The following is a 21,789-nucleotide window of genomic DNA, read 5'->3' as shown; positions in this document are numbered from 1 at the left end:
AGAAAAGACAGAATATAGCCATGAGTAGGGCAGAGGGGACATAAAGAGTTTTGGACAAGGTGGTAGTCATTCCAAACCAAAGACTTGGGGAGGAGCATGCATGGAGAAGGGTAAGGTGGAGATGAGCACTCTCCTGCTATGGTGGAGTGCAAGGCCTGGGAAGCAGAGATGATGAAATCTGGTGGAGTATAGAGAAGCGTATTTGAAAGGAACTTATACAAAGTTGACAGGTGACTTCCTCAATAAGTAGATGAACTTGATGAAAGAAGAACAGAGAAGGGATCAGTGTCAGACCTGAAAGGATCCCTATATGTAGAGGGAGGAAGAAAAGACACTAAGAGGTTGTGGCTGAGGGCTACCATGGCAGCCAAGACACATAAGCCAGGGGAGCCAAGAATCTCAAGGCAGTGGATGCTGGTAGAAGCCACCAGGTAAGGAAAAGGCATAAAACAAAGTAACGTAGTTAAAACTGACTAGCAAGAGCCCAATGAGAGAAGGCTGGTGATGAAATACAAGTCCTCAATGTGGACAAAGCTTTCAATAATTGATTAGCCAGAAAGGTAGTTTAGTATGGGGTTAGGATCAGGAGCAATCTGTTTTGCTGAGACATGTTTGCTATTTTCAAATATTAAAAGTTAACTCTTAGGAAAAAATGAAGATAGCAGATTAAAAACCACCCTCTTTAAACTTTGCCACACTGAATCATTCACCTCTACTAATAAACACAAAATCATTTGGTCAATATAGGATCTGCTGATAGTGCCTAAGAAGGGATGATCTTTGGCTACTACTTCTACTTTTTCTGGGTAAGTAGTAATGCTTATGACATGACCTTCAATCCTTCCAACCTATAATATTCTTCATTAAAAAAAAAGCCTATCTAATTGTGGTATATAGTGTATGGTCTTCTTTCACCCTTACATTTCATCTATGGACATAGAGACTTTAACCAGTTATTTTAAAATATCGTTTTTAACAGTAAAGCTTTTTAAAACTAGTAAATCATATTCATGACTGTATTTATTACTTGGAATCTAATTAAGTACCTTTAGTCTTGCATTTTCTTCTTTTTCCTTTTTGGCTTCCCAAAGTTCTTTCTGATATTCTTGTGCAAAGTTGTCATTCACTAAAGTTAAAACTGCATTTGGATTTCTTAGCGTTATAATGGTCTGCTCTGGTACTCCCTTTTCAATAGCTTCATTAATGGCTATAACTGCAGCATGTACTGCAAAATAAAGAGACAGAGAATTTTGTCAGCAAAAGACAACATCGACAGTTGCCTTGACTTTACATGAACTTGAACAGCTTTACTGTCTTCCTTAGCTTCTAGTAAGTATGGAGGATAGAGATATGAGAGAAACTTCAGACATATCATGGAGTACCTGTCATGAGTACCTCATGTCTGTCTGTCTTTTGTCGTGATTGCAGCATCTGTTAAGTAAGCCCTATTTGTTTATTCAACTTGCACTGAATAGCCAAAATGAAGCAAGCATTGTCAATCATTAGTTCAGAGATATAAGCCATGGTTAAGGCAACATAGCCCATTTTAAAGTAATAAGTAGACTCCAAGGAATACCTTTAATTTAGCTTGTAATTCTAAAAGATTCATAGCAAGGCACCCTAACAATACAATGTAAAGACACAGAAAATAGAAAAATATTTTGGAGAATGAAGATATTTCTGGAAACTCTTAATTCATGTTGTATACATGAACACTGAAAGTTCAAAATCAATTAAGTACATTCTGACATTTCCAAATTTAACTATAATACATATAATAATGACTTCAGTATCCTTTAAATATCTTCTAAATATACTATTTTATGTCATAAAAATGAAGAAATAAAGTATAGGTAAATTGCACATCAATGGCAAGTTTGGATTTTAAATAAGACTCACATGCAGCTTCATCCACAGACAGTTCATTGGCCAGAATACCACCTATTTTGCTGAAAGATGGCATTTGTATTCCATATTTCTCAAGTTCTTTTCTCATATTACTGATTTCTTCCTCTATAAAAGAATAATAACAAACTGAAAGGAAGCCACAGAGATGGAGGCAGGAATGAGTACATTCATATCAACAAATGCCTTCCTCTGGAAGGTGGGGCTATTTCTAAACAAAAGCCTTAGGAAGATTCCAGCCTGAGAGTCTCATTTTACAAACATGGAGAACAAGCATCAGTTGAATAAAACAAGACAGGCAAGTTTTTTCTTCTGGTTAACATAGAAGAATTGACAATATCAAAATGAAAAAGAAAGTATCGGTACTTTTTTTAAAAAAACAATTGTTTAAAAACATATATATGTAATATATATAATATAATATACATAAATATATGTAAAGATAAAGAATAGTACCTGTGAAGTCCACTTTGCCCAACAAATCCTGGATCTGGGGTGCAATTCCTAATTTGAACAGATATAAGCTGAAAGACAAAGCACACAATTATCAGGAATTTTATCATCGTAATTGTGTGTGCGTGCATGTGTGTGTGGGGGGGGGGTACAGGGGATTGAACTTGGGGGCTCTTTGCCACTGAACTACATCCCCAGCTCTTTATGTTTTTAAATTTTGAGATAGCGTTGCACAAATTCCCCAAGCTGACCTTGAACTTGAAATCTTCCTGCATCAACCTCCTCAGAGGTTGGGATTATAGGCATGTACCAACACAGCTGGCTTATCAAAAATCTTCAATTGAGAAGGACTTAAGAGATACCACATCCAATCTATTCATTTTATAGGTGAGGAAAAATGCATCCCAAGGTGGTATAGTCCCGGGGGAGGGGGGGCAGGAATAGAACTCTAGTCTAAGAAGCAGAGTTGGTCTTCTATAATACACAGCAGTTCCACTGAGTCATCTAACTCCATCATTCATTTGTAAGGAGATAAAGAAACTCAGCTAATACAAAATGGCAACCACAAATGCAACCAACATTTCTGTGGATATTTCTTACATGATTCTTATTTGGCTGAAAGGGCAACTTGGATTGTATTTTGTTGCAGTTGTTGTACCTTTAACCAGGGTCTTATTTTTATTTTGAGACAGTGTGTGGCTAAGTTGCAGAGGTTGACCTCAACCTTGCCATTTTCCTGCCTCAGCCTCCTGAGCCCCTGGGATCATGGGCATGTACTACCAAGCCTGGCTCTATTTTTTTTATTAGGGGTTGTACCAGGGATTGAACCCAGGGGCACTTAAACACTGAGGCACATCCCCAGTCTTTTTAATTTTTTAAAAATTTTGAGACAGGAGGCTGGGGATATAGCACAGCTGGTAGAGCACTTGCCTGGCAGGCACCAGGCCCTGGGTTCAATTCCCAGCACTGGAAAAAAAAAATATTTGAGACAGGATCTTCCTACGTTGCTTAAGGCCTTGCTAAGTTGCTGAGGCTACTTTGAATTCTCAGTCCTCCTGCCTTAACCTCCTGAGGGGCTGAGATTACATGTGTGCACCAATCTGCCCAGCTACATTCTTATTTTTATAATAAATCTCTAAAATCAAAATTTCCAGATTGAAAATGTATACAAACATTGAAAACTTTCCATGTATTTTGCCAATATTTGATTTTACAATATTGATTTAAAAGAGATTACATTTAGTTATTCTTTGTGAGTAAAGGGTTTAAAAACAAAACAAAACAAAACAAAACTCTTCCCTTCATGAGCTCTTTAAAGTTAACTTAAAAAAAAGGTTTTTTTCTTTTTTTTTTTTTTTTGGTGTTACTGGGGATAGAACCCATGGGCATTTTACTACTAAGCTACATCCCCAGCCCTTTCAAAATTTTGAGATAGGGTCTTGCTAATAAGCTGCTCAGTCTGGCCTTAAACTTGTGATCCTTCTGCCTAAGCCTTTGGAATTGCTGGGTGTTAAGGTTTAGATATGAGAAGTCTCCCAATTGTTCATGTGAGACATTGTAAGAAGTTTCAGAGACGAAATTAGATTATGAGAAGTATGACCTAATCCATGGCTTCATCCTCTTATGAATTAACTGGGCAGTAACTATTGGCAGATAGGGTGTGGCTAGAGAAGGAAGGTCACAAGGGACACATCTTTGAGGTTTATATTTTGTCGCTGGTGTGTGGAGCTCTCTGCTTCCTTACTGCCATGTCCTGAGCTGCTTTCCTCCACCACCTTCTGCCATGATGTTCTGCCTTACCTTGGGCCCAGATCTATGGAATTGGTGACCTATGGACTGAGACCTCTGAAACTATGAGTCAAATAAACCTTTCCTTCTATAATTATTCTTGTCAGGTCTTTTGGTCACAGTGACTATAACACTGTCATTAAAGGCATGTACCTCTATGTCTAGCTTGAGTTAAATTTCTAGCTCTGATCTCCTAGGAACCTAGTAAAGATATACTGTCAGCCAAGCATCACAGATGGGGGTGGGTGGAAATAACCCGATGGATCAGTCATATCTGAAGGAATCAAAATATACCCAACAGGCAGCGTATCTTTGGGTCCTCCTGAGTTCAGTGACCTTTATAATTGATAAATCCCTTGCAGGGAACCGGGAAGCTATGTAGTAGGGGTGTTACAACAGACAGCAACTCCTAGGGGAGTAAGACTTTCAAGCCAGGAGGCTCAAACCTACCAATATGACTCCCACTCCTTAGCACCCAAGTTGTCACTGGTATATCAAAGAGAACACCTTCTAGATGGCTGTGTGGGCAACCACGTGCAATATGTGGAAGGCTCCCAGGGAGAGCTGTCCTGCCAGCTTGCTGGGCTTCCAGGCCCTCATCCTTCTAAGCAATGGTGCCAGGTGTGACTTATGGCAGCTGTGTGAAGTTGAGTGCCACCAATCATGTGAAAGTCATTTTCTTTGTCCCCTTATCACTTTAGAATAACAGCAGAAACTTTCCCAGTCAGGGATTGGGTGTATAGCTTAGTGGCAGAGCACTTGCTTAGCATGCACAAGGCCCTGGGTTCAATCCAAAAACAGCAATGAAAAAATCAAAAACAAATACACCCTTTCCCAATCTAATAGCAAAAAACATGTTAATTCTATATTTCCTTCATTAATGGTGAGGGTAAATATTTATAGTTATATATATATATATATATATATATATATATATATATAAAATGACCACTTACATTTCTTCCAGGAAATGTATATTAATGAATTTTCAAATTTTAAGAATTTTGGGTGGGGGGAAGAATTTTCCTTCCTTTCATCACCCCACCCTCAAAATTATATGAAAGGACAAAGAACAATGGTAATTTTAATTTTAGTTCTAAACTCCAAGATGCTATTCCTATCCTTTTTCTAAGGGGGGAAAATGTATTCAGCTTTGGACATTCATCAGTGTGAAGCAGCCAATTACATATTCATAATTCAAAGCTAGAAAGACAACACATTTTTTTAGTTTAAGTTTCTAGGTCTCTAGAGATTATCAAAGATACAAAACTGTTTACATAGCCTTTGAGGACTTTATTGCCAAAGGTTCATGCTAAACACGTCATTATAATTAGAACTAGATCATTAAGACACCATGTTGACATTTTGTAAACCATAATATTTATGAACCATTTCCCAACTCATTATCACATAGGAGAAATATTCCAGTTAAAAGGTAGGTAGTGCACACACACACACACACACAAACAAAAAAGTTAAAAAACTAAAAAGGACACATGAAACTAATGAAACATCATCCTCTTCACTCGTACCTTTCTAGTAACAGGAACTCTAAAATTAAGCAGAATTTAATAGGTATAGTAAAGTTGCAAAAGAATCCTTGAAGAAAAACAAACTATCATTTAAGAAATGACAATAAACAAATGTTCACAAATGTAACATTGTGCCAATTTCTTTCATAGTACCTGATTTGCAAATTTACCTCCTCCCTTTCTACGAAGTCAAATGTACATATTAACTAACTCATGAAGAAAACTATTTTAAAAATTTGGTGGGAACATTGAATATTTGACAGCAAAACTTAAGTAGCAGACAGCCATGTCTTCTAGCATTTTATATCTATTTCAAGTACTAAATGTATTGTCTCTTTAATGTGTACTATCACATTAATATCTTGTTAAAATTTTAACTTACTTTAAGATGTATATCTTTATATGATAGCCTGTTAATTAGTGTTTATTATTCTACATAGTTCCACTTCTGTTTCTCTACCTATATAATGTCAAGATAATCTAAAATTTTAGATACAAAATTTATTTTTGTATTATGCATTGATAATTTAGATAACTATAAATGTTATTAATTTCTTTTTCAATTATACCTATACAAAATTTCCTCTTCCTAATTTCATCTTTGGAGAACTTGATTAGCAGATGGGAGGCCCTGGGTTTGATCCCCAGTGCTGACCTATCTTTGGTTCTGCTGTATATATGTGCTTAATAAATATTTGCTAAGTATATAAATTAGATGACTGTCAACTGTACATATTTTAATTTTTTCATTTGTTCCTTGGCTGTTAGTTCTGTTTGTGGACTCAAATACCTCTTAGTGGCAGTTTCCCTTAAATATCTGATGTCTTTTGATTTGGCACTCATCTTAGGGTTTTTGATTTGTAATCTGTCCGTTTTCAACTGCTGGTCCCCAAGGAAGGAACCAGCACCAGGGAGGCTATGGTAGAACAGTGGAACTGATGCCAGGAGGTTGTCAGTGACTTTCCTTCTGAGACTGGGATCTCCTTGTCCCTTCTTGAGGTCATCAGGTACCTTGGGTACTGGTAGGTTCTCCTTCCACCAGCATCTATGCTTGCTGCTCTAGGGAGGGGTCAGAGGCTCATTGAAGCTGATGACTTCCTGCTTTGAGGCTCTTTCTGGCTCTCTGCTTGGAGCCAGCCACATAACAGCTTCCAGCTCTGCCGTTTCCCTCAGTGTTTTTTTTGGACTGTGCGCTTTTCCCATATTGTTTTTCAGTCAATCTAATTCCTTCTGTTTATTTTGTGTCAGGAGGTGTTCAAATCTCTGGTTAGTGAATGACATTCTTTTTTAATGTAATTACATTTTTTTTTTCATTTTTACTTTAAAAAATTTTATTTCTACTTTTTTGGTTCACTATAATTACAAAATAGTGGGATTCATTATGTCATATTTATATATGGATATAACCATAATTTGATCAATCTCATTCTCCAGTACATTTCCTTTCCTAAGGTTTTTTGTTTTTTTAATTACTGTTTTAAAAGTTTCATGTCATTTTTGGAAAGGGGTAGGACAGCTGTTCTTAATAATCTTGATATAACTTTTTTCACATCATGTCCTGTTCCTTCACTTATTTAATTTATAGTATCTATAGAATGTTTCATAAAAAAATATTTTTCCACATCTAAATGCTATCCCTAAAATGAAGGTGTTTGTGCTGTCATGAAACAGGGTCAGCTGGGTGGGGTGGCACATGTTGGTAGTCCAAGCCACTCAGGAGACTGAGGTTTGAGAATCACTTGAGCCCAAGAGTTTGAGGCCATTTTGGTTAACACAGAGTGATTCTGTCTTCATACAAAACCAAAAATAAACAAAAAACAGGCTTGTTGGCAATATGACATAAAGGAATACTTAACAAAAGCGTTCATTTTCCCTTTTGGTAATAATTAGGTGGCTCTTTCCAATCATACTTTCTACTTCTCCATTATACACTGTAACATTAATATAAAGTACACAATAAGCAAACATCTTGGACTAACTAAAAGTCACCACAAGGTGGTGCTGGGAAGTTAGCTTTTTTGATGGAAGAGTCTGCTTTTAAATTTAGAGATTTCCTTAAACTAGTAGGGATTGGGTAGAAATCTCATTTACATTTGCGGGAAAAAAAAAGCTACCTTATTTATTAAAAATTTTTTAAAACAACGTATATTTTCTATTTGACTTCATCTTTCAACATTTATTATTGCCTATGTTGAAATTTAAATTGTTAGCTTTAAAAAAAGATCACTTTCCACAGTGTGGGGGTTTTATAGCAAAGGTCTGTATGGAAGGCACTTTCAAGCAGATCACTCAAAAGGGTAAATGTTTATTAGGAAATTGTATTTATTCTGTATTCCCATGCCAAAAAAGCACTGGCAACAGCAAACTGCTCCTTCTTAAGCACTTAAATTGAAATGAGGTCATTAATTATCTGACATACATAGGACATAGTGTCTTAATCTTTTTTAAAAAAAATCCACTGAGTATAAAAAACACCAACTGCATGTAGTTCTTCAACCCTGAATTTATTAAGTACCTCTTAGTGCCTAACACTCAATACAAAAGGCAAGAGCCATGGAATTAATGTCACCATCACTTTCTGCATATAAGAAAGCACTTGGTGTGAACTAGAGAGCCTGGTATCCCAGCAACAGGTACAGCAACCTGAATTCCTGACTCAGGCTGGCAACAGAGGGGTTGTCTTGAGGTACCTAAAGCCTCACTGGCCCAGGTGCTCATATCTGTACGAATGATAGCAGTTAAAGTGTGGGAAGTAATAAAGAAAAGTTCAAAAAATTATGATTAGAGATTTTGTTTAATACTTTAATATCTGCATTAAAAGTTTCTATAGTAATGAAATGCAACCTTAAAAGGCAGGAGTTGGGTTTATTTCAGCTCTTCTGGATCACATCATGTGCAGCTCATTTTGGGGCCATAACATGTGGGATGAATGTTTGTAAATCAAAGCCGCAAGGCAGACCAGAAAGACCACAGGACTATAATCAGAAGGCCTGGCCCCGGCCCCCAAAATGGCAGTATCGAGATGTGCAACTACAAGCTGTTAGTATCCTCATCTATGAAATGAATGATCTGGACAAAAACCAAACAAAGCAAAACAAAAACTCCCCAAGGTCTGTAGTTTTCAAGCTCCTTGATTCTGCATTTCAAATGTTTTGTCTGTAACTTTTTTTTTTTTTTGAACATTTACAATTTTTACTTTAAATGCAAAATAGCTGGTAGAAAGAAAAAATATTGAAAACTGACTACATAGACATTGGCCTTTGGTATTTTTCAGGTAATTAAAGGGATAACCCCTTAAAACTATTATTTCTAACGTGTTTAGAGGACTGTGCGGAAGTTCAAGTCTGATGCCACTGTTCTTTTAGTTTTCTTAGAAATGGGGAAATGGCTGGCTCCCTTCTGAAGTGGATGGCCAGCTGAACTGGTTCCAGCACAGGTTCAGTTATCACACACCTGGTTTTGAATCTCAACTCCATCATTTTCTAATCATGTGGCCTTGGGCAACCTTTCTTCTCCTATTGCCTTGGTTACAAATGGAACTATTAATAGTACATACCACAAGAAGGATGCTGTGAAGATTAAATTAGATTACACTTGTGAAGTACTTTGAGCAGTGGAGAAATACAGTTAAAAGTTCCCTCATGTCAGCCTTTGATTTTATTGTCACTACTATACTTTGTAAACACTTACTGACAACTTACCACAGTGGTTTCCTTTTTCAATACAAAGATTCTTTTACTATTTTCCCTCACTGACTCTATGTTTGAAATAGTTTTATCTATTGTACCAGATGATTTTTCCATTTTAGTCACATTATGCCACTGTCAATATCATGTCAAAATCTAGTGTTCTACACCCAATTTTTAATCATGTAACAAAGGAATCCAAAGGCAGCCTTATCATAGGGGCATTAATTCAGTTAAACTTCTGAAAAGTGAAAAACAAATTCTAGAGACATTAAGTTGCAATCAAAGGTGTATGTGCTATGTTATGAAACAGGATACCGTTCTCAGTTTGAAAGAGCTTGGAATTTAGTAAAATAGAAAGGTCAGTCACAGGATTAATTCAGATGGGAAGAGCAAGAGAGAGGATGGTCCTTCTGGGACACAGGGAGAATTTTGAGCAAGGAGTGACTTAAAAGATGCCTGCCTCACCTTCATCCCAAGTACTGTCATCTGGGATAGCCCTCCTGAGAACACAGGATTAGAGTCTGTCCTTTAGACTAAGACTTTGTCTCTAGACAGGTTGTTCAAAAATGCAAGTATGTTTATTGTAAGAGATACAATCAACATGATATTTTAGAGGAAAAGGTTTAATTGGTTTCTTAGAGAGAAAATGGGTCCTGGGAGAATGGAGTATCGAGACAAGGAAAGTAATACATGAATTCCTAAGGAACAGGTTAAAAGGCAACCTGTGTGGACCACACAGCCACCTGACCATGAAGGACTGCTGAGGAGAGGAGCCCTTCTGCACAAAGTAGTCAGGGTATTTGGACAACTGGTCAACCAGAAGTGTGCCTGCCACAGTTGTTCTCACAAATTCAAGTCCCCAGTGGGTGCCATCTCAGCATCATCAATGCACCTGAACACCAGACTGCTGAGCACAGTTACCGAATCTGCAACAGGAACAGTGATCCTTACACAGAGGGGAACTAGCTGGATTTTTAGTTTGTGGTTGTCAGTGTAGCAGAATCTCAATGGTCAGATAAATTTCACAGTAAGAAAAACAGAATCCAGCACCTTAATTATGTGAAGCTAGAAATACCAATATGAACACATGACTTTAAAGGGATTCCTTGGAGGGTAGGTGATTCTGTTTCTTAAAGCAGGAATAATCAGAATAATACATGGAAATTTGGTTGAAACCACAAGGCAAGGATATTTAAAAGAATGCCAATGGCAGTGCTCCAGAGAGCTGGCCAGAAAGAGCTCTGACTGATCAAACTGAAGCAGACTTGTCCATCAAAAAAGAAGACAATGATGTTGCTTAAGTCTGTGAAAAGTCAGACGTTCAAGACAATAATCCACAGGAGAGTATGCGGAGTACAAAAAGGAAGTTGTTACACAAAAGAGATAAAACAGTCCATGCATAATTATTTGTTTTGATTCCTAAAAGGGGAATGCTATTAAAACACACTTGTTTCTTCTACATCTGATTATGGAATACAGATGTGCACTTATTTTTGTACTATATAAATTACAGGTAGGAATAAAGATTAAGAACTCTGAGTAAGCCAAATAGTTCCCCAAAACAAAAGTATTCCAAGGTAAGGAAGCAAGGTAGTGTACAGGTGGTGACAAAACTAGCCAGGTGGAGAGAGAGTCTAGCACTAATGGTGACAGTCAGTAATGAAGCAGAGAGGATCCAGAAACATGATCCCAGATGATAAATCAGCTAAATGGCCTAAAGAGCATTGGGTAGAGCCAATCCTTGGTCTCCCCGGAGATGCAAACCTCTAGACAGTCTAACTAATCTCAATAAAAAATGAAAAAGGCATACATAAGCTTTTAATAATGTTCACAGGTCAGGCCAATACATCATTATGACAGGGCAATGGATTGCATAAAATTGGCCAAGGGAGACAGGAAGGAAATCATCGAAAGGCAAAGGGGGTGGGGGTACCAGACTGTAAATAAGAACCTATTTGAAAGTCATGTACTTACGAATAAAAAAAGATCTGGTTGACTTAAGTTCAGCCTGATATTGGTGGCCAAGGGCTGACTCACCTTGGGAGAAGAACCCAAAGAGGCTTCATGCTGTCACCAACAATTGAGAGGGTCAGTTGAAACCCAATCTGCAATCACAGCAAGTTTGAAAGGGTATCCTTTTGTTTCTGGTGGTGCTAACATCATGTTACCTCTGGTTACACAGCAAAATAATAGAACAACTCTAGGACAAGTCGAAATGAGTGAAACTTCAGGTGTGGACTTTTCTGAGTTGGTTCCAATGTGGTAAGTATATAAAATGTATCTGGGCATTTCAGCTGTTCTTTAAAGTTCCTGAAGTATTAAAAAATTACATTGATTGTTTTAAGGATCACATAATTATGTAAATTGTTTAGAGATATCTAATTTTATAACTAATGTTTTAAAAGTTAACATTTGTTTGACACTACTTATTATAATCTTTAATAATAAATTGAGCACTACACAATACAACACGCAAGTTTTTTTCCCCCTCCAAGTTTGGAAGGCCTCCAGACACTCAAAAAAAAGTCAGTGTAGTAACTAGTTAGCAAGACTCTCATTTCTTGAATTCGTTCCTTTTCATACACAGACTTTAGGCACATTCCAAAGAAGCCACAAAAGGAAAACATGCCATATACAGATTTTAAGTCCAAAGTCACCAAAATAGTAACAGTGGTATTGAGATAGTGGGTGTTGTAACTTTTTCTTTTGACATTCCAAATTTTCCAATTTTCCCACAATGAGCATATGTTACTTTAAAAAAAATAAGAAAAAGATAAACATTTCCAGGGAAAAAGTATGAGGCGACCCACCACAAGGTAAGTCTCTCTAGACAGGGAAAAGCTTGAGAATTTGCCCTGGGGCTGCTGTCCTGACATTCTCTGAGTCCAGCTTGAGAACACCAAGCTAGACTGACAAAGGTTCAATGAATCATAGCAACTAGACTGGGGTCAGAAATAAGATGAAAAGGTGAGGGGAAAAGGGGGAAACAGACACAACAGAAGCAAGGGCAAGAAACCAGGGGATTATGGGTTGTAAAGCTCAAATCAAGATGACAGGGAATAGGAGACAAGTTTTGGTCAGGGTCAAGAGCTAACTTTGTAGCTTTTAAGTCAGGCCCACAGGCTGGGGCAGGAGGAGGGCAGCGCCCTGGCAAGCTTAACTACCTGGAGCAATCTTCCCTCCTAGCTCCTGAGCTATAATCAGAACTTCCGACTTGCCTAATTCTCTGCCAGGTAATGATAACTCTCTACACCAGAACTGCTGCTGTAGTTGCAGTCAGGATATAATAGCTGAACCCATGTTTGCTCATTTGCTGTGCTGCAAGGGCAAATTTGCCATGCTTAATTCAAGGATCGTGCTACCCAGTTTCCAAGTGTGTCTTGTCTGACAGAGCAGAAAACCTGCTTCATGTGAGTGAGTGCATTCTAAACCACGGCAAGGAAAAGTTCTGATTAAAAAAACAAACAAACAGACTTTATATACACTTTTGATTTCTCAATTCCATACTGAGAGGTAGCCATACAGTACAGAGAGAAAAAGTAAAGGATATTCCTCCCAGGGAATGCTATTTATTAAACAAATGTTGCTTTCAAAGACAGTTTCTACTTAAGGTCAGATCTAGCAGATGACAGGACCCAACAGGAATCCCCTCCAGGGATGACAAGATAGGTAACAGAGAAATAAGTTTCCAGAAAACATCACATCAACAGTTGCATGCAACTGGCAACAATATGCAAGAAGTTGCTCATTCCTTATTTACTAAGCTGTTCATGTCATTGATAAAACCACAGCAAACACATTTGTAAGCCTCAGTGCCATTTTATAGAAATTCTTTTTTTTTTTTTTTTAAATTGTTTTAAAATTTGTTTTAGTTAGTTATACATGACAGTAGAATGCACTTTGACACATCATATATGATGGAGTATCATTTCTCATTTCTTCAGGTCATGCATGCTGAACAATCCCACCCATCGTATCGTTATATATGTACACAGATAATATAGAACTTCTTAAGAACAATGATAATACCAGAAAGGAACTTAACACACCATTTCTTTATAAGTTGCTGAATGTGAACATCCCAGGTGTCTACTTCAGAAAATCAACATAAGCTTACATGAGACACCCCATAAGCATTCAACAGATTTAGAGATTAGCATTATGATGCATGGATATGATAATGCCATTAATTCAGTGTGGCTGGCTTAGCAAGTCACAAAAAACAGTGCTACCTACAGTGTTAAATGATCATTCTAAGCTCTGAAAAGTATTTGATAAAGAATACAGGCAACATAGTTTAAAATATTCCTAAAAATAAATACTTTAGCACAAGAAGCTTTGTGAAAACCTGTTGACATAATGATACTTTAGTCTCATAGGAGGAGTAAGGCAGGAATGGTCCTCCCAACATTATTCTAAGATATTAGAATTTTTAAAATCATAGTAAAGTCACCTCCATTTGGTCTATATTTCTACCAACTATCATCTTCCAAAGGAGTCTCATAAGTCATGACTGGGGGGAAAAGTCAAATTATATGACATAATCAAAATTCTTCTCTAGAAGACCAGCATTGCAATGAATTATTATAGAAACCTTTTCCTTTGGAGAGGAAAAGAGCCAGGAAGAAGTTAATATAAACCCCTAGGCAGATGATCCTGCCAGGAAAATGACTTCTAGTGATATAAACACAAGGCAGATGTTGTAAAAGGAATTTAAAAATTTCATTAAACATGAAGTCTTCCAACCATTACCTGTGTTCACACAAGACAATAGCTACAAGCTGGATTTTTTAGAATCATTTTTACTTACCATCTTACCAAAAAAAAAAAAAAAAAAAAAAAATCACAGTTCCTTCCAACCTAATATGATAAAAATAATTTTGAAATTCAACGTTTGCATAAATTATAAAAAATTGCTATAAAACAATGAATATGTTTTAATTTATCTAATTTAGAGCAACTTCTGTATTTCTTTCTTATCCTTACAGTGCAAGTTCTATTAAACAGAAAGCAAAAACCAAATGAACAAAACCCAAAACTGCCCTTATACTGAATCTTCTTAATAGATGCTAAGAATTGAATCACACTGATAATTTTAAGAATAACCAAAGAAAAATCATAATGACTATTACAGCTGCTCATCTGCTCATTTGATATATTTCAGCTACATTTTTGCAAACTAGATCATAACTCAAGAATGTAGTAGCACATTACTATTGGATACCTTGAAGTTTCAACTTAAATTCTCTCCTTGTTTAACTTAAAGGTCTTTCATTCACTTTTTGGCTTTATATTTTGAACCATATGTTTAAAAGTTAAAACAGTATTTTTCAAGTTCAAAGATGGTGTTTATGTGACTTATTTGAATTTTGTACTATTATAGTCAAAGCTGAATTTAATAAAAAATTCAGATTATTAAAGTTGCTTAAGATCTTTCACAATTGGAATTGTAGTCTTCTTTAAATCTACTTCCTAGGGAGTCTCTTCGTTCTATTGTTTTCCCCACCTTAGGGCATGAATGCAATATATCATTCTTGGTATGTTTTTCCGATCATAGACATCTGTTGTTTCTGGATAAAATATCTGGAAAACAAAAGAGACAATGTGTTTATTATATGTTGCTTCTCACAATCAATTTAACTCCCCAGATGCTCCTACTCTGATTGGCCTGGCCATTCTTTATTTGTTCAAGTGTATAACAGCCTCTCAACTCTGGTTTCATCTTGCTCTGCTGACAGACCAGTCCTGCTTCTAGTTCCCTGCCTGACTGCATGCCTCCCCGTGGCCAGCAGAGTGGTGAGGTTCACAGGCAGCCTTTCCACAGGCTGGGTCCACAGTCCCCTCACGCCTGTGACTTCCCATGGAACTGAGAAGGTGCCCTTCTTGCAGTTACTTTACTACACTATTGAAAAGTTGGTACCTAGTTTTATAAACATGAGTCCATTCACACTCACACACACATGGATTTTTTTCCCCACTTAAAGTAATGCCTTTTCACTGAATGAAATATAGAAAGTATATAAAGTATGAAGGAAAATTACCTATAATCCCATCTCTCAGACTGTCATCATTAGTCTTCTGGCATACTTTTTCTCGTCTTTTTTTTTTTTTTTTTTCTGTAGGTCTCTGATACTTTTATGTTTATGTATATGTGAAAACAAAATAGTGTAACCCTATTCAAAATACTTAATAAGAGATGACAATTATATATCCTCTTCATTTTTATTGTAAACAAATGGGGTACAACTTGTTTCTCTGTACATGGCGTAGAGGCATACCATTTGTGTAATCACACATTTACCTAGGGTAATGGTGTTTGATTCATTCTGTTATTTTTTCCTCCCCCCCCCCAGCCTCTCAACCCTCGTTTCCCTCTATACTTCATTATTCTTTAAGAGTACTAGATCTAGTGGATATATATAATGCTTTCATATTTTCAAATCATAGCTTAACCATTCCCTGTGGTTGAACATTTATTTGGTTCCCATTCCCAATTTTTTCCTTATTATAAGCCACTGCAGTGAACATCCGGGCATTACTGAGCATGTGATTTTGTGCTTGGATAATCATCTAAATATGGAATTGCTAGATTGAAAGGTTGGAGCATCAAGGATTTTGAACACATATACTCACACTGTTTTTCTTTAACTTGAAACTTAATAAGATACATTTTCAAAGGGGACACTAAGTTTTCTGTTCCTAAGCATGACAAAAATGAATAATTAGGCTTGAAACTTCTAATAGTTACATCCAAAGTAGATCCAATATACTGTTCATCTCTTGCCCCTAAAATATAACATATCAATTAATTCATGATAAAGATCAACAGCAAAATAGAATCTGCTCTATAGATCACTTTCTTGGCTCCAAAGCTCACAATTTTAAAAGGTTTAAATCAAATCTATTGAATTATCTGATTATCTTTTAATTAGATGTTGCTTCACTAAGAAAAAATCCTATTTAAATTCATTTGTTTGCCATCCAGACCCATTTAATGCCTGGAAATTTGAATTCTATATGCCAACTAGTGCCCAAAAGGGGACAGCATTTAATATTCTAGACAGTTTAAGAGAAGGGAAACTAGGCCAGGCACAGTGACACACACTCAGCAATTCAGGAGGCTGAGGCAGGACCAGCCTCAGCAACTCAGCAAGGCCCTAAGCAACTCAGTGAGACCCTATCTCAAAATAAATAAGATAAAATACAAAGGGCTGGGGATGTAGCTCAGACGTAAAATATCCCTGGGTTCAACCTTTAGTACCAGAAGAGGTGGTGGGGAGGATGGTGGGAGGGAGAGAGAGAGAGAAAAAGGAAGAAAGAGAGAGAGAGAGAAAGAGGAGAGAATTAACGTGATTGATAATGGCAGAATAAAATAAGTACTGATAATTTCAAGGAAAATGAGACTGAGCACAAATATAATGAAAATTGGTATTCATAATTACATTAAGGAAACTTCTTTTGTGTGTGTCATGGTGGGTGTTTTAAACAGCAAATCTGGCTTAATCAGAAGACAATGTAGGTCTTTATAAGTCAGTAGCTTATTCCCTTGTCCTCAAGCTGGACTCCTCCTAAATCACCCCCTTAAAATAGCTGCCTATAGTAAACAATGCAAAGGATTGAGCTATTGATATATATGATGGAGCTCAAGGATAACACAGCAAGTAGAAAAATGTCAATTTCATCTACTGTGTGATTCCATTTGCATGTCATTCTCAAATAACAAAATCATAGTAGTGGAGGAACAGTAGAGTAGAGTAGAGGTTGACAGGGATAAGACCATGAGAGGGATGCAGCATAAAAGACACTTCTTTGTGGTGGCTATATCTTGATTGTGGTGGTGGCTACACAATTTTATAGGCCACACTGCATAGATCCACACACATCACATTCTCACTAAATGAATGCACTTAAGAATGGTGGAAACTGAATAAGGTCTGTAGTCTAGTTTACATTCACACCCCAGTATCAACTAATACTGTACTACAGTTATGTGAGACATCACTGCTGGGGGAAGCTGAATGAAGGATGCACAAATAGATGCCTATTTTTGCAACTTCCTGTGATTTTATTAATTCTTTCAAAATAAGAAGTTCAAGTAAGAGCTCTAACAACTTTTATTCAAATCTAGTTTCCCTCATTTCTCCCCAAAGTAGTTATTTCTCTCACAGCCCTTAAGAGTGCCTACTCTTGGAATTAAAAAAAAAAAAAAATTTTTATTTGTTCTAATTAGTGGTACAGGACAGTAGAATGCATTTCTACATTTTGATAGATCATACATAAAAGGAGTGTTATCCTCTCATTTTTCTGATTGTACATACTATAGGACCACACTGGTCATGTAGTCATATATGTACATGAGGTTAATAATGTCTGTTTCACTCTACTGTCCTTCCTACCCCTATGCCCCTTCCCCTCCCTTCACCCCGCTCTACCTAATATAAAGTAACTCTATAACAAGCATTGAGTACTTACCTGGAAGATCTTTTCAGGAGTAAGAGCTACAAGCCCCTAGATTTTAAAATTTAAAGTGATTCTATGATTTAAAAAAATTTATAAAAATAAATTTATAGTAATTTATAGTGATACAATGAGACAGAATTTTTTAAGAATAAACAGCAACACAGAAAAGGGAGTTGACTGTTTTAAATCAACTATATACCAGTTAAAGCTTATTCTGACCTTCTTTAACTCATACACACTTTCTCCTGCTCTCATGTTGTACCCCTCCCTCATTCTGAGTTCTTACCATATATTACTTTGCATAAGCTTTTCAATATTTTTTGTTTGAGTCTCACATTTCACATTCCTGAATTAACATATTTCAGCCTGCCAAATCACTTCGTATAATGAGATGTTTTCTGCACCACCTTTTGTCTTCCCAGTTCAGGATCCAGTACATGAAGGCTTACCTTGGGTAGTCCAATAGACTCCATGGCTCTCAACCACTGGACGGTATTATCTGTGTGTCGAAAATGAAGGCCAGATTTCTAATGTGAAGACAGAAGGGGGAAACCAGGAAAGAAAGACCACACAAAAAGTCAGTCATTTGTAATAAATTTTTTCATTAGCAGGATGTTTTTCAATTGTACTTCTCCAAGAGCAGAATTTTTAATGCTTACATAATACAAACATAGACACATTAAAAAAAAAGTTTAGACTGTATCTCAACAATATTCAGCCATCTGTGATGGACCACGCCAGCTTCCATAGTTCACACATTTGGGTAATTCTGAACTGGAATCTCAAATACCATTTAATGTCTAGCATATGCCTAAGGATGTGTTATGAAATGCGTGTACACGTGCATAGGCGGTTGTGCATACACACATGTATATACACAGGGTATGAGATTTTGGTAACCATGGCTGAGAAGCCTAGCAACTTCAGAAAAACTGGAGTTTGGAAGACTAAATGCTTTCTTTTTTCCTTCTAATCATGAATGTATTATTTCTGTAGAAAACCTGCACAATAAAGATGAAAACAGAAACCACTTCTTGATTCAGAGTTAATTTTAGTATTATTCCTCTTGTACTTTAACCTTAATAGGAAGTAAGACCTTCAGAAGTGTTTTACATTTTTCTACACAATTTTTTGTCTTCCATTTCTTCCTTACAGTCCTAATCAGATAGCCACCTTTTCTAGTCTATAAATGAAACACCCTTGCCTGAATTTCATTATCTCAATTAATGAGCCCCTAAGAGCCTTAAAGTCATCTTATATTTTTAATTAATTAGATGTATAACACAATGTTATCTAGTGTTTTTCATTTTAATAAATGTATAAAAACAACCATATCAAGTTTCATCATATAAGTAACATCCAATGGTAGATAATCCTATTTAGAAAGACTGCTCTAGGGCTGGGGATATAGCTCAGTTGGTAGAGTGCTTGCCTTGCATGCACAAGGCCCTGGGTTCAATCCCCAGCACCACACGTCTGACTCTTCCTACTTTTCATGATCATCTATAATCTAATAAGCATTTCATTGCTGTTAAAAATTATAAAATATGAGCAATTAATATTTGACAAATGTTTATGCCTTTTAAATAGTGGTCAATATTTGCCATTGGACTATGCATGTCAAGTACTTAATGCAAAATCATTCTAATTTTCCATAAGGTAATTACCATTTCTGTTTTTTTAAAGATGAGAAAAGCCAGGCCAAGATGAGAAGTAATTTACCTATAGGTCAAGTAGCTGTTAAGTGGCTAATCTGAAATCCAAGCCTAAGTCTCAATTTATCTGAAAAAGCTTCTTTATGCTAACACTCCCCCATGAGAGAACAACTGGACCTAATGATGTTTGACGGTTCTTTGGAAGGAAGAAAATTAGCTAGTTGCCTTAAGGAAGGAGAAAGTAGGGGGAGGAGAGGAAAAAGAGAAGAACAGAAAGGAGGAAAAGGAATAGAGAATCCAGAGCATTAACTGCCAGGTCATAGTGTTTTGAGTGTTTGTACCCAGCATAAATAAATAACTTTTACAGAATACAAGCAATTCTCAGACAAGTCACTCAGTGACCAGAAGGAAAAGACAGACACAATCCTCAATAAAGTCTGAAGGAAGACAGAAATGAGGACCCTGCACCACTCAAAAACTAAATGTTCTCACTAAAAAAATAACCAAATGTCTTCAACTACTATGAGTTATTCCAGTTTCTATATTATGGCAGTATAGTCCCCCATTCAATCTGACTGCCTCCTAGATAAAATGACAAAGGTATCAAATTGAGCCATCTTCCTGGTCCCAAAGAAAACTAGTCTTTGTACCTAAATCCTTTTTAAACCACCGAGTACAAGCCCATATCTATGCTAAGCCCTCCACGTCTTCTCCTTGTGACAACATGGGTTTGCATTTTCTTTTTGCTCCAATAAGTTATTTAACTTATTAAATGCAATTTTATTTGACCATAGGTCTAGGGTCTTTGGCAGATGGGTTTCAACCATTCCAAATTATGTATCAAAGACACATGCTCTATTTAGTTAAGTAATCTCAAGAAGGTTCCAAATCCTGCAGAGCCTTGGTCCCGCAGTCAAAAAAGGCTTCTTTGAGCTGCAGAGATTATATTCAAAACAAAAGAAAGTATTTGGTTACAAAGTATGCCTAAGAATGCCCAGCAAATGTTAGGTATTGTAATTAATACATGAATGGGCTTGAAAACTTATTCATCTGTAAGGTAAGAAAAAGACACAGTGCTTCATGTCAGAGGAACTGAAGTAAAGGGTGGCTGTCTTGGTCATATTTTTATAGCATATGAAGCAGATTTCAAATTCTTTATTTTAAAAGCCTTAGAAATGCTGACTTTAGAACCCTAGAGTCCATGTTGTGTCTTAAGAAGTATACGTCACTACATAATATATGCAATCTATTGATTTGTTTCATTTGCTCCATTATAATGAAATGGTCTTCCAAACAGGTTCAAAACAACCTCAGTCTGTTTTAACTATTTTAATCAGTCCTCTTTTTTTTTTCATCAGTCCTACATATTAATATCAGACTAGATGGCATGATTGTGGTCATACTTAGCCAATGGACACTTTTGTCCATCTACCTAACTTCATATTTCATATAGAAACATAAATTCTTTTTATTCTTTTCATTTCATACACAAGGTACATGCTGATTTTGTACTGCTATTCAATGCTGGTAAACAAGGTTTACCTAGTTTAAATTGTATGAGGAATTATGTAAGTCTTCTTTGGATGCTAATTTTCCACATAAGTAGATTTAGAGCATTTTAGAATGCTGATGATGCTTAGAAACCAATTATTGTTGTAATTTGCTTATTTATAGATGAGGAAACTGAGGGAACAAGTATGTAAGACACCCAAATGACCTAACTTGTCAGTCTCACAGCTAAAGCACCCTTGCTGAATTCCTAACCCCAAGTCCAAATTTCAGCTCATTTTTCACCTCACAGTGCCTCAGAACAATCTCTGCCAATGCTCATTGAGAGTTTCAAAATCTATTAGGCACTGCACCAAGTGTCCTCTGTGGAGGATCACATCTGTTCCTCACAGATCTCTACTAAGAGAGATACTGTTACTATTAAGCCCAATAAACTGGGGAGGAAACAGGCTCCAAGAGGCGAGTGGTAAAGCTAGATGGGATGTATTTTGCTTCTACAGCTCACACTGCCAACCACTATGCCTACGTCTTCCCTATGTAAGGTTCACCTAAATACTCAACAAGCTTTCATTATAAGCTCACAATTTTCAAGGCACTGTCCAGGATACTACTTGTGTCTTTAAGCCTTGTCACTGAGTCCTCTCCAAGGAACGCCTATCCTTCCTTCTCTCTTGCCCATCTCAGCCTGCATAGGAACACTCACAGCTATGGTTTGAATGTATCTCCCCCAAATTCACATGTTGGAAATCTAATCCCTAAATTAATATGTTAAGGGGTTCTGGAGGTGGCTGTTTGGGA

General features: G+C 36.7%; 1 protein-coding gene and 1 long non-coding RNA gene across 2 annotated transcripts in view; one reads left to right on the top strand and one right to left on the bottom strand.

Annotated features, from left to right (window-relative positions):
• The window catches only part of LOC306664408, a 1,052,029-nt gene that overhangs the window by 385,897 nt on the left and 644,343 nt on the right, over positions 1-21,789 (top strand). The window lies entirely within an intron of this gene.
• Positions 1-21,789, bottom strand: part of IQGAP2 (IQ motif containing GTPase activating protein 2) — a 284,608-nt gene that overhangs the window by 112,539 nt on the left and 150,280 nt on the right. The window contains 5 exon segments of the mRNA XM_079145190.1: positions 1,047-1,225; positions 1,900-2,013; positions 2,362-2,429; positions 14,874-14,950; positions 18,277-18,354. Of these exon segments, the coding sequence (XP_079001316.1) occupies positions 1,047-1,225; positions 1,900-2,013; positions 2,362-2,429; positions 14,874-14,950; positions 18,277-18,354 (516 nt within the window).

This window comes from Sciurus vulgaris (genome assembly GCF_902686455.1).
Source record: "Sciurus vulgaris genome assembly, chromosome: 6".
In the NCBI taxonomy this organism is placed as follows: Eukaryota; Metazoa; Chordata; class Mammalia; order Rodentia; family Sciuridae; genus Sciurus; species Sciurus vulgaris.
Note: the sequence above shows the minus strand (reverse complement) of the source record. Positions and strands in the feature narration are given on the sequence as shown.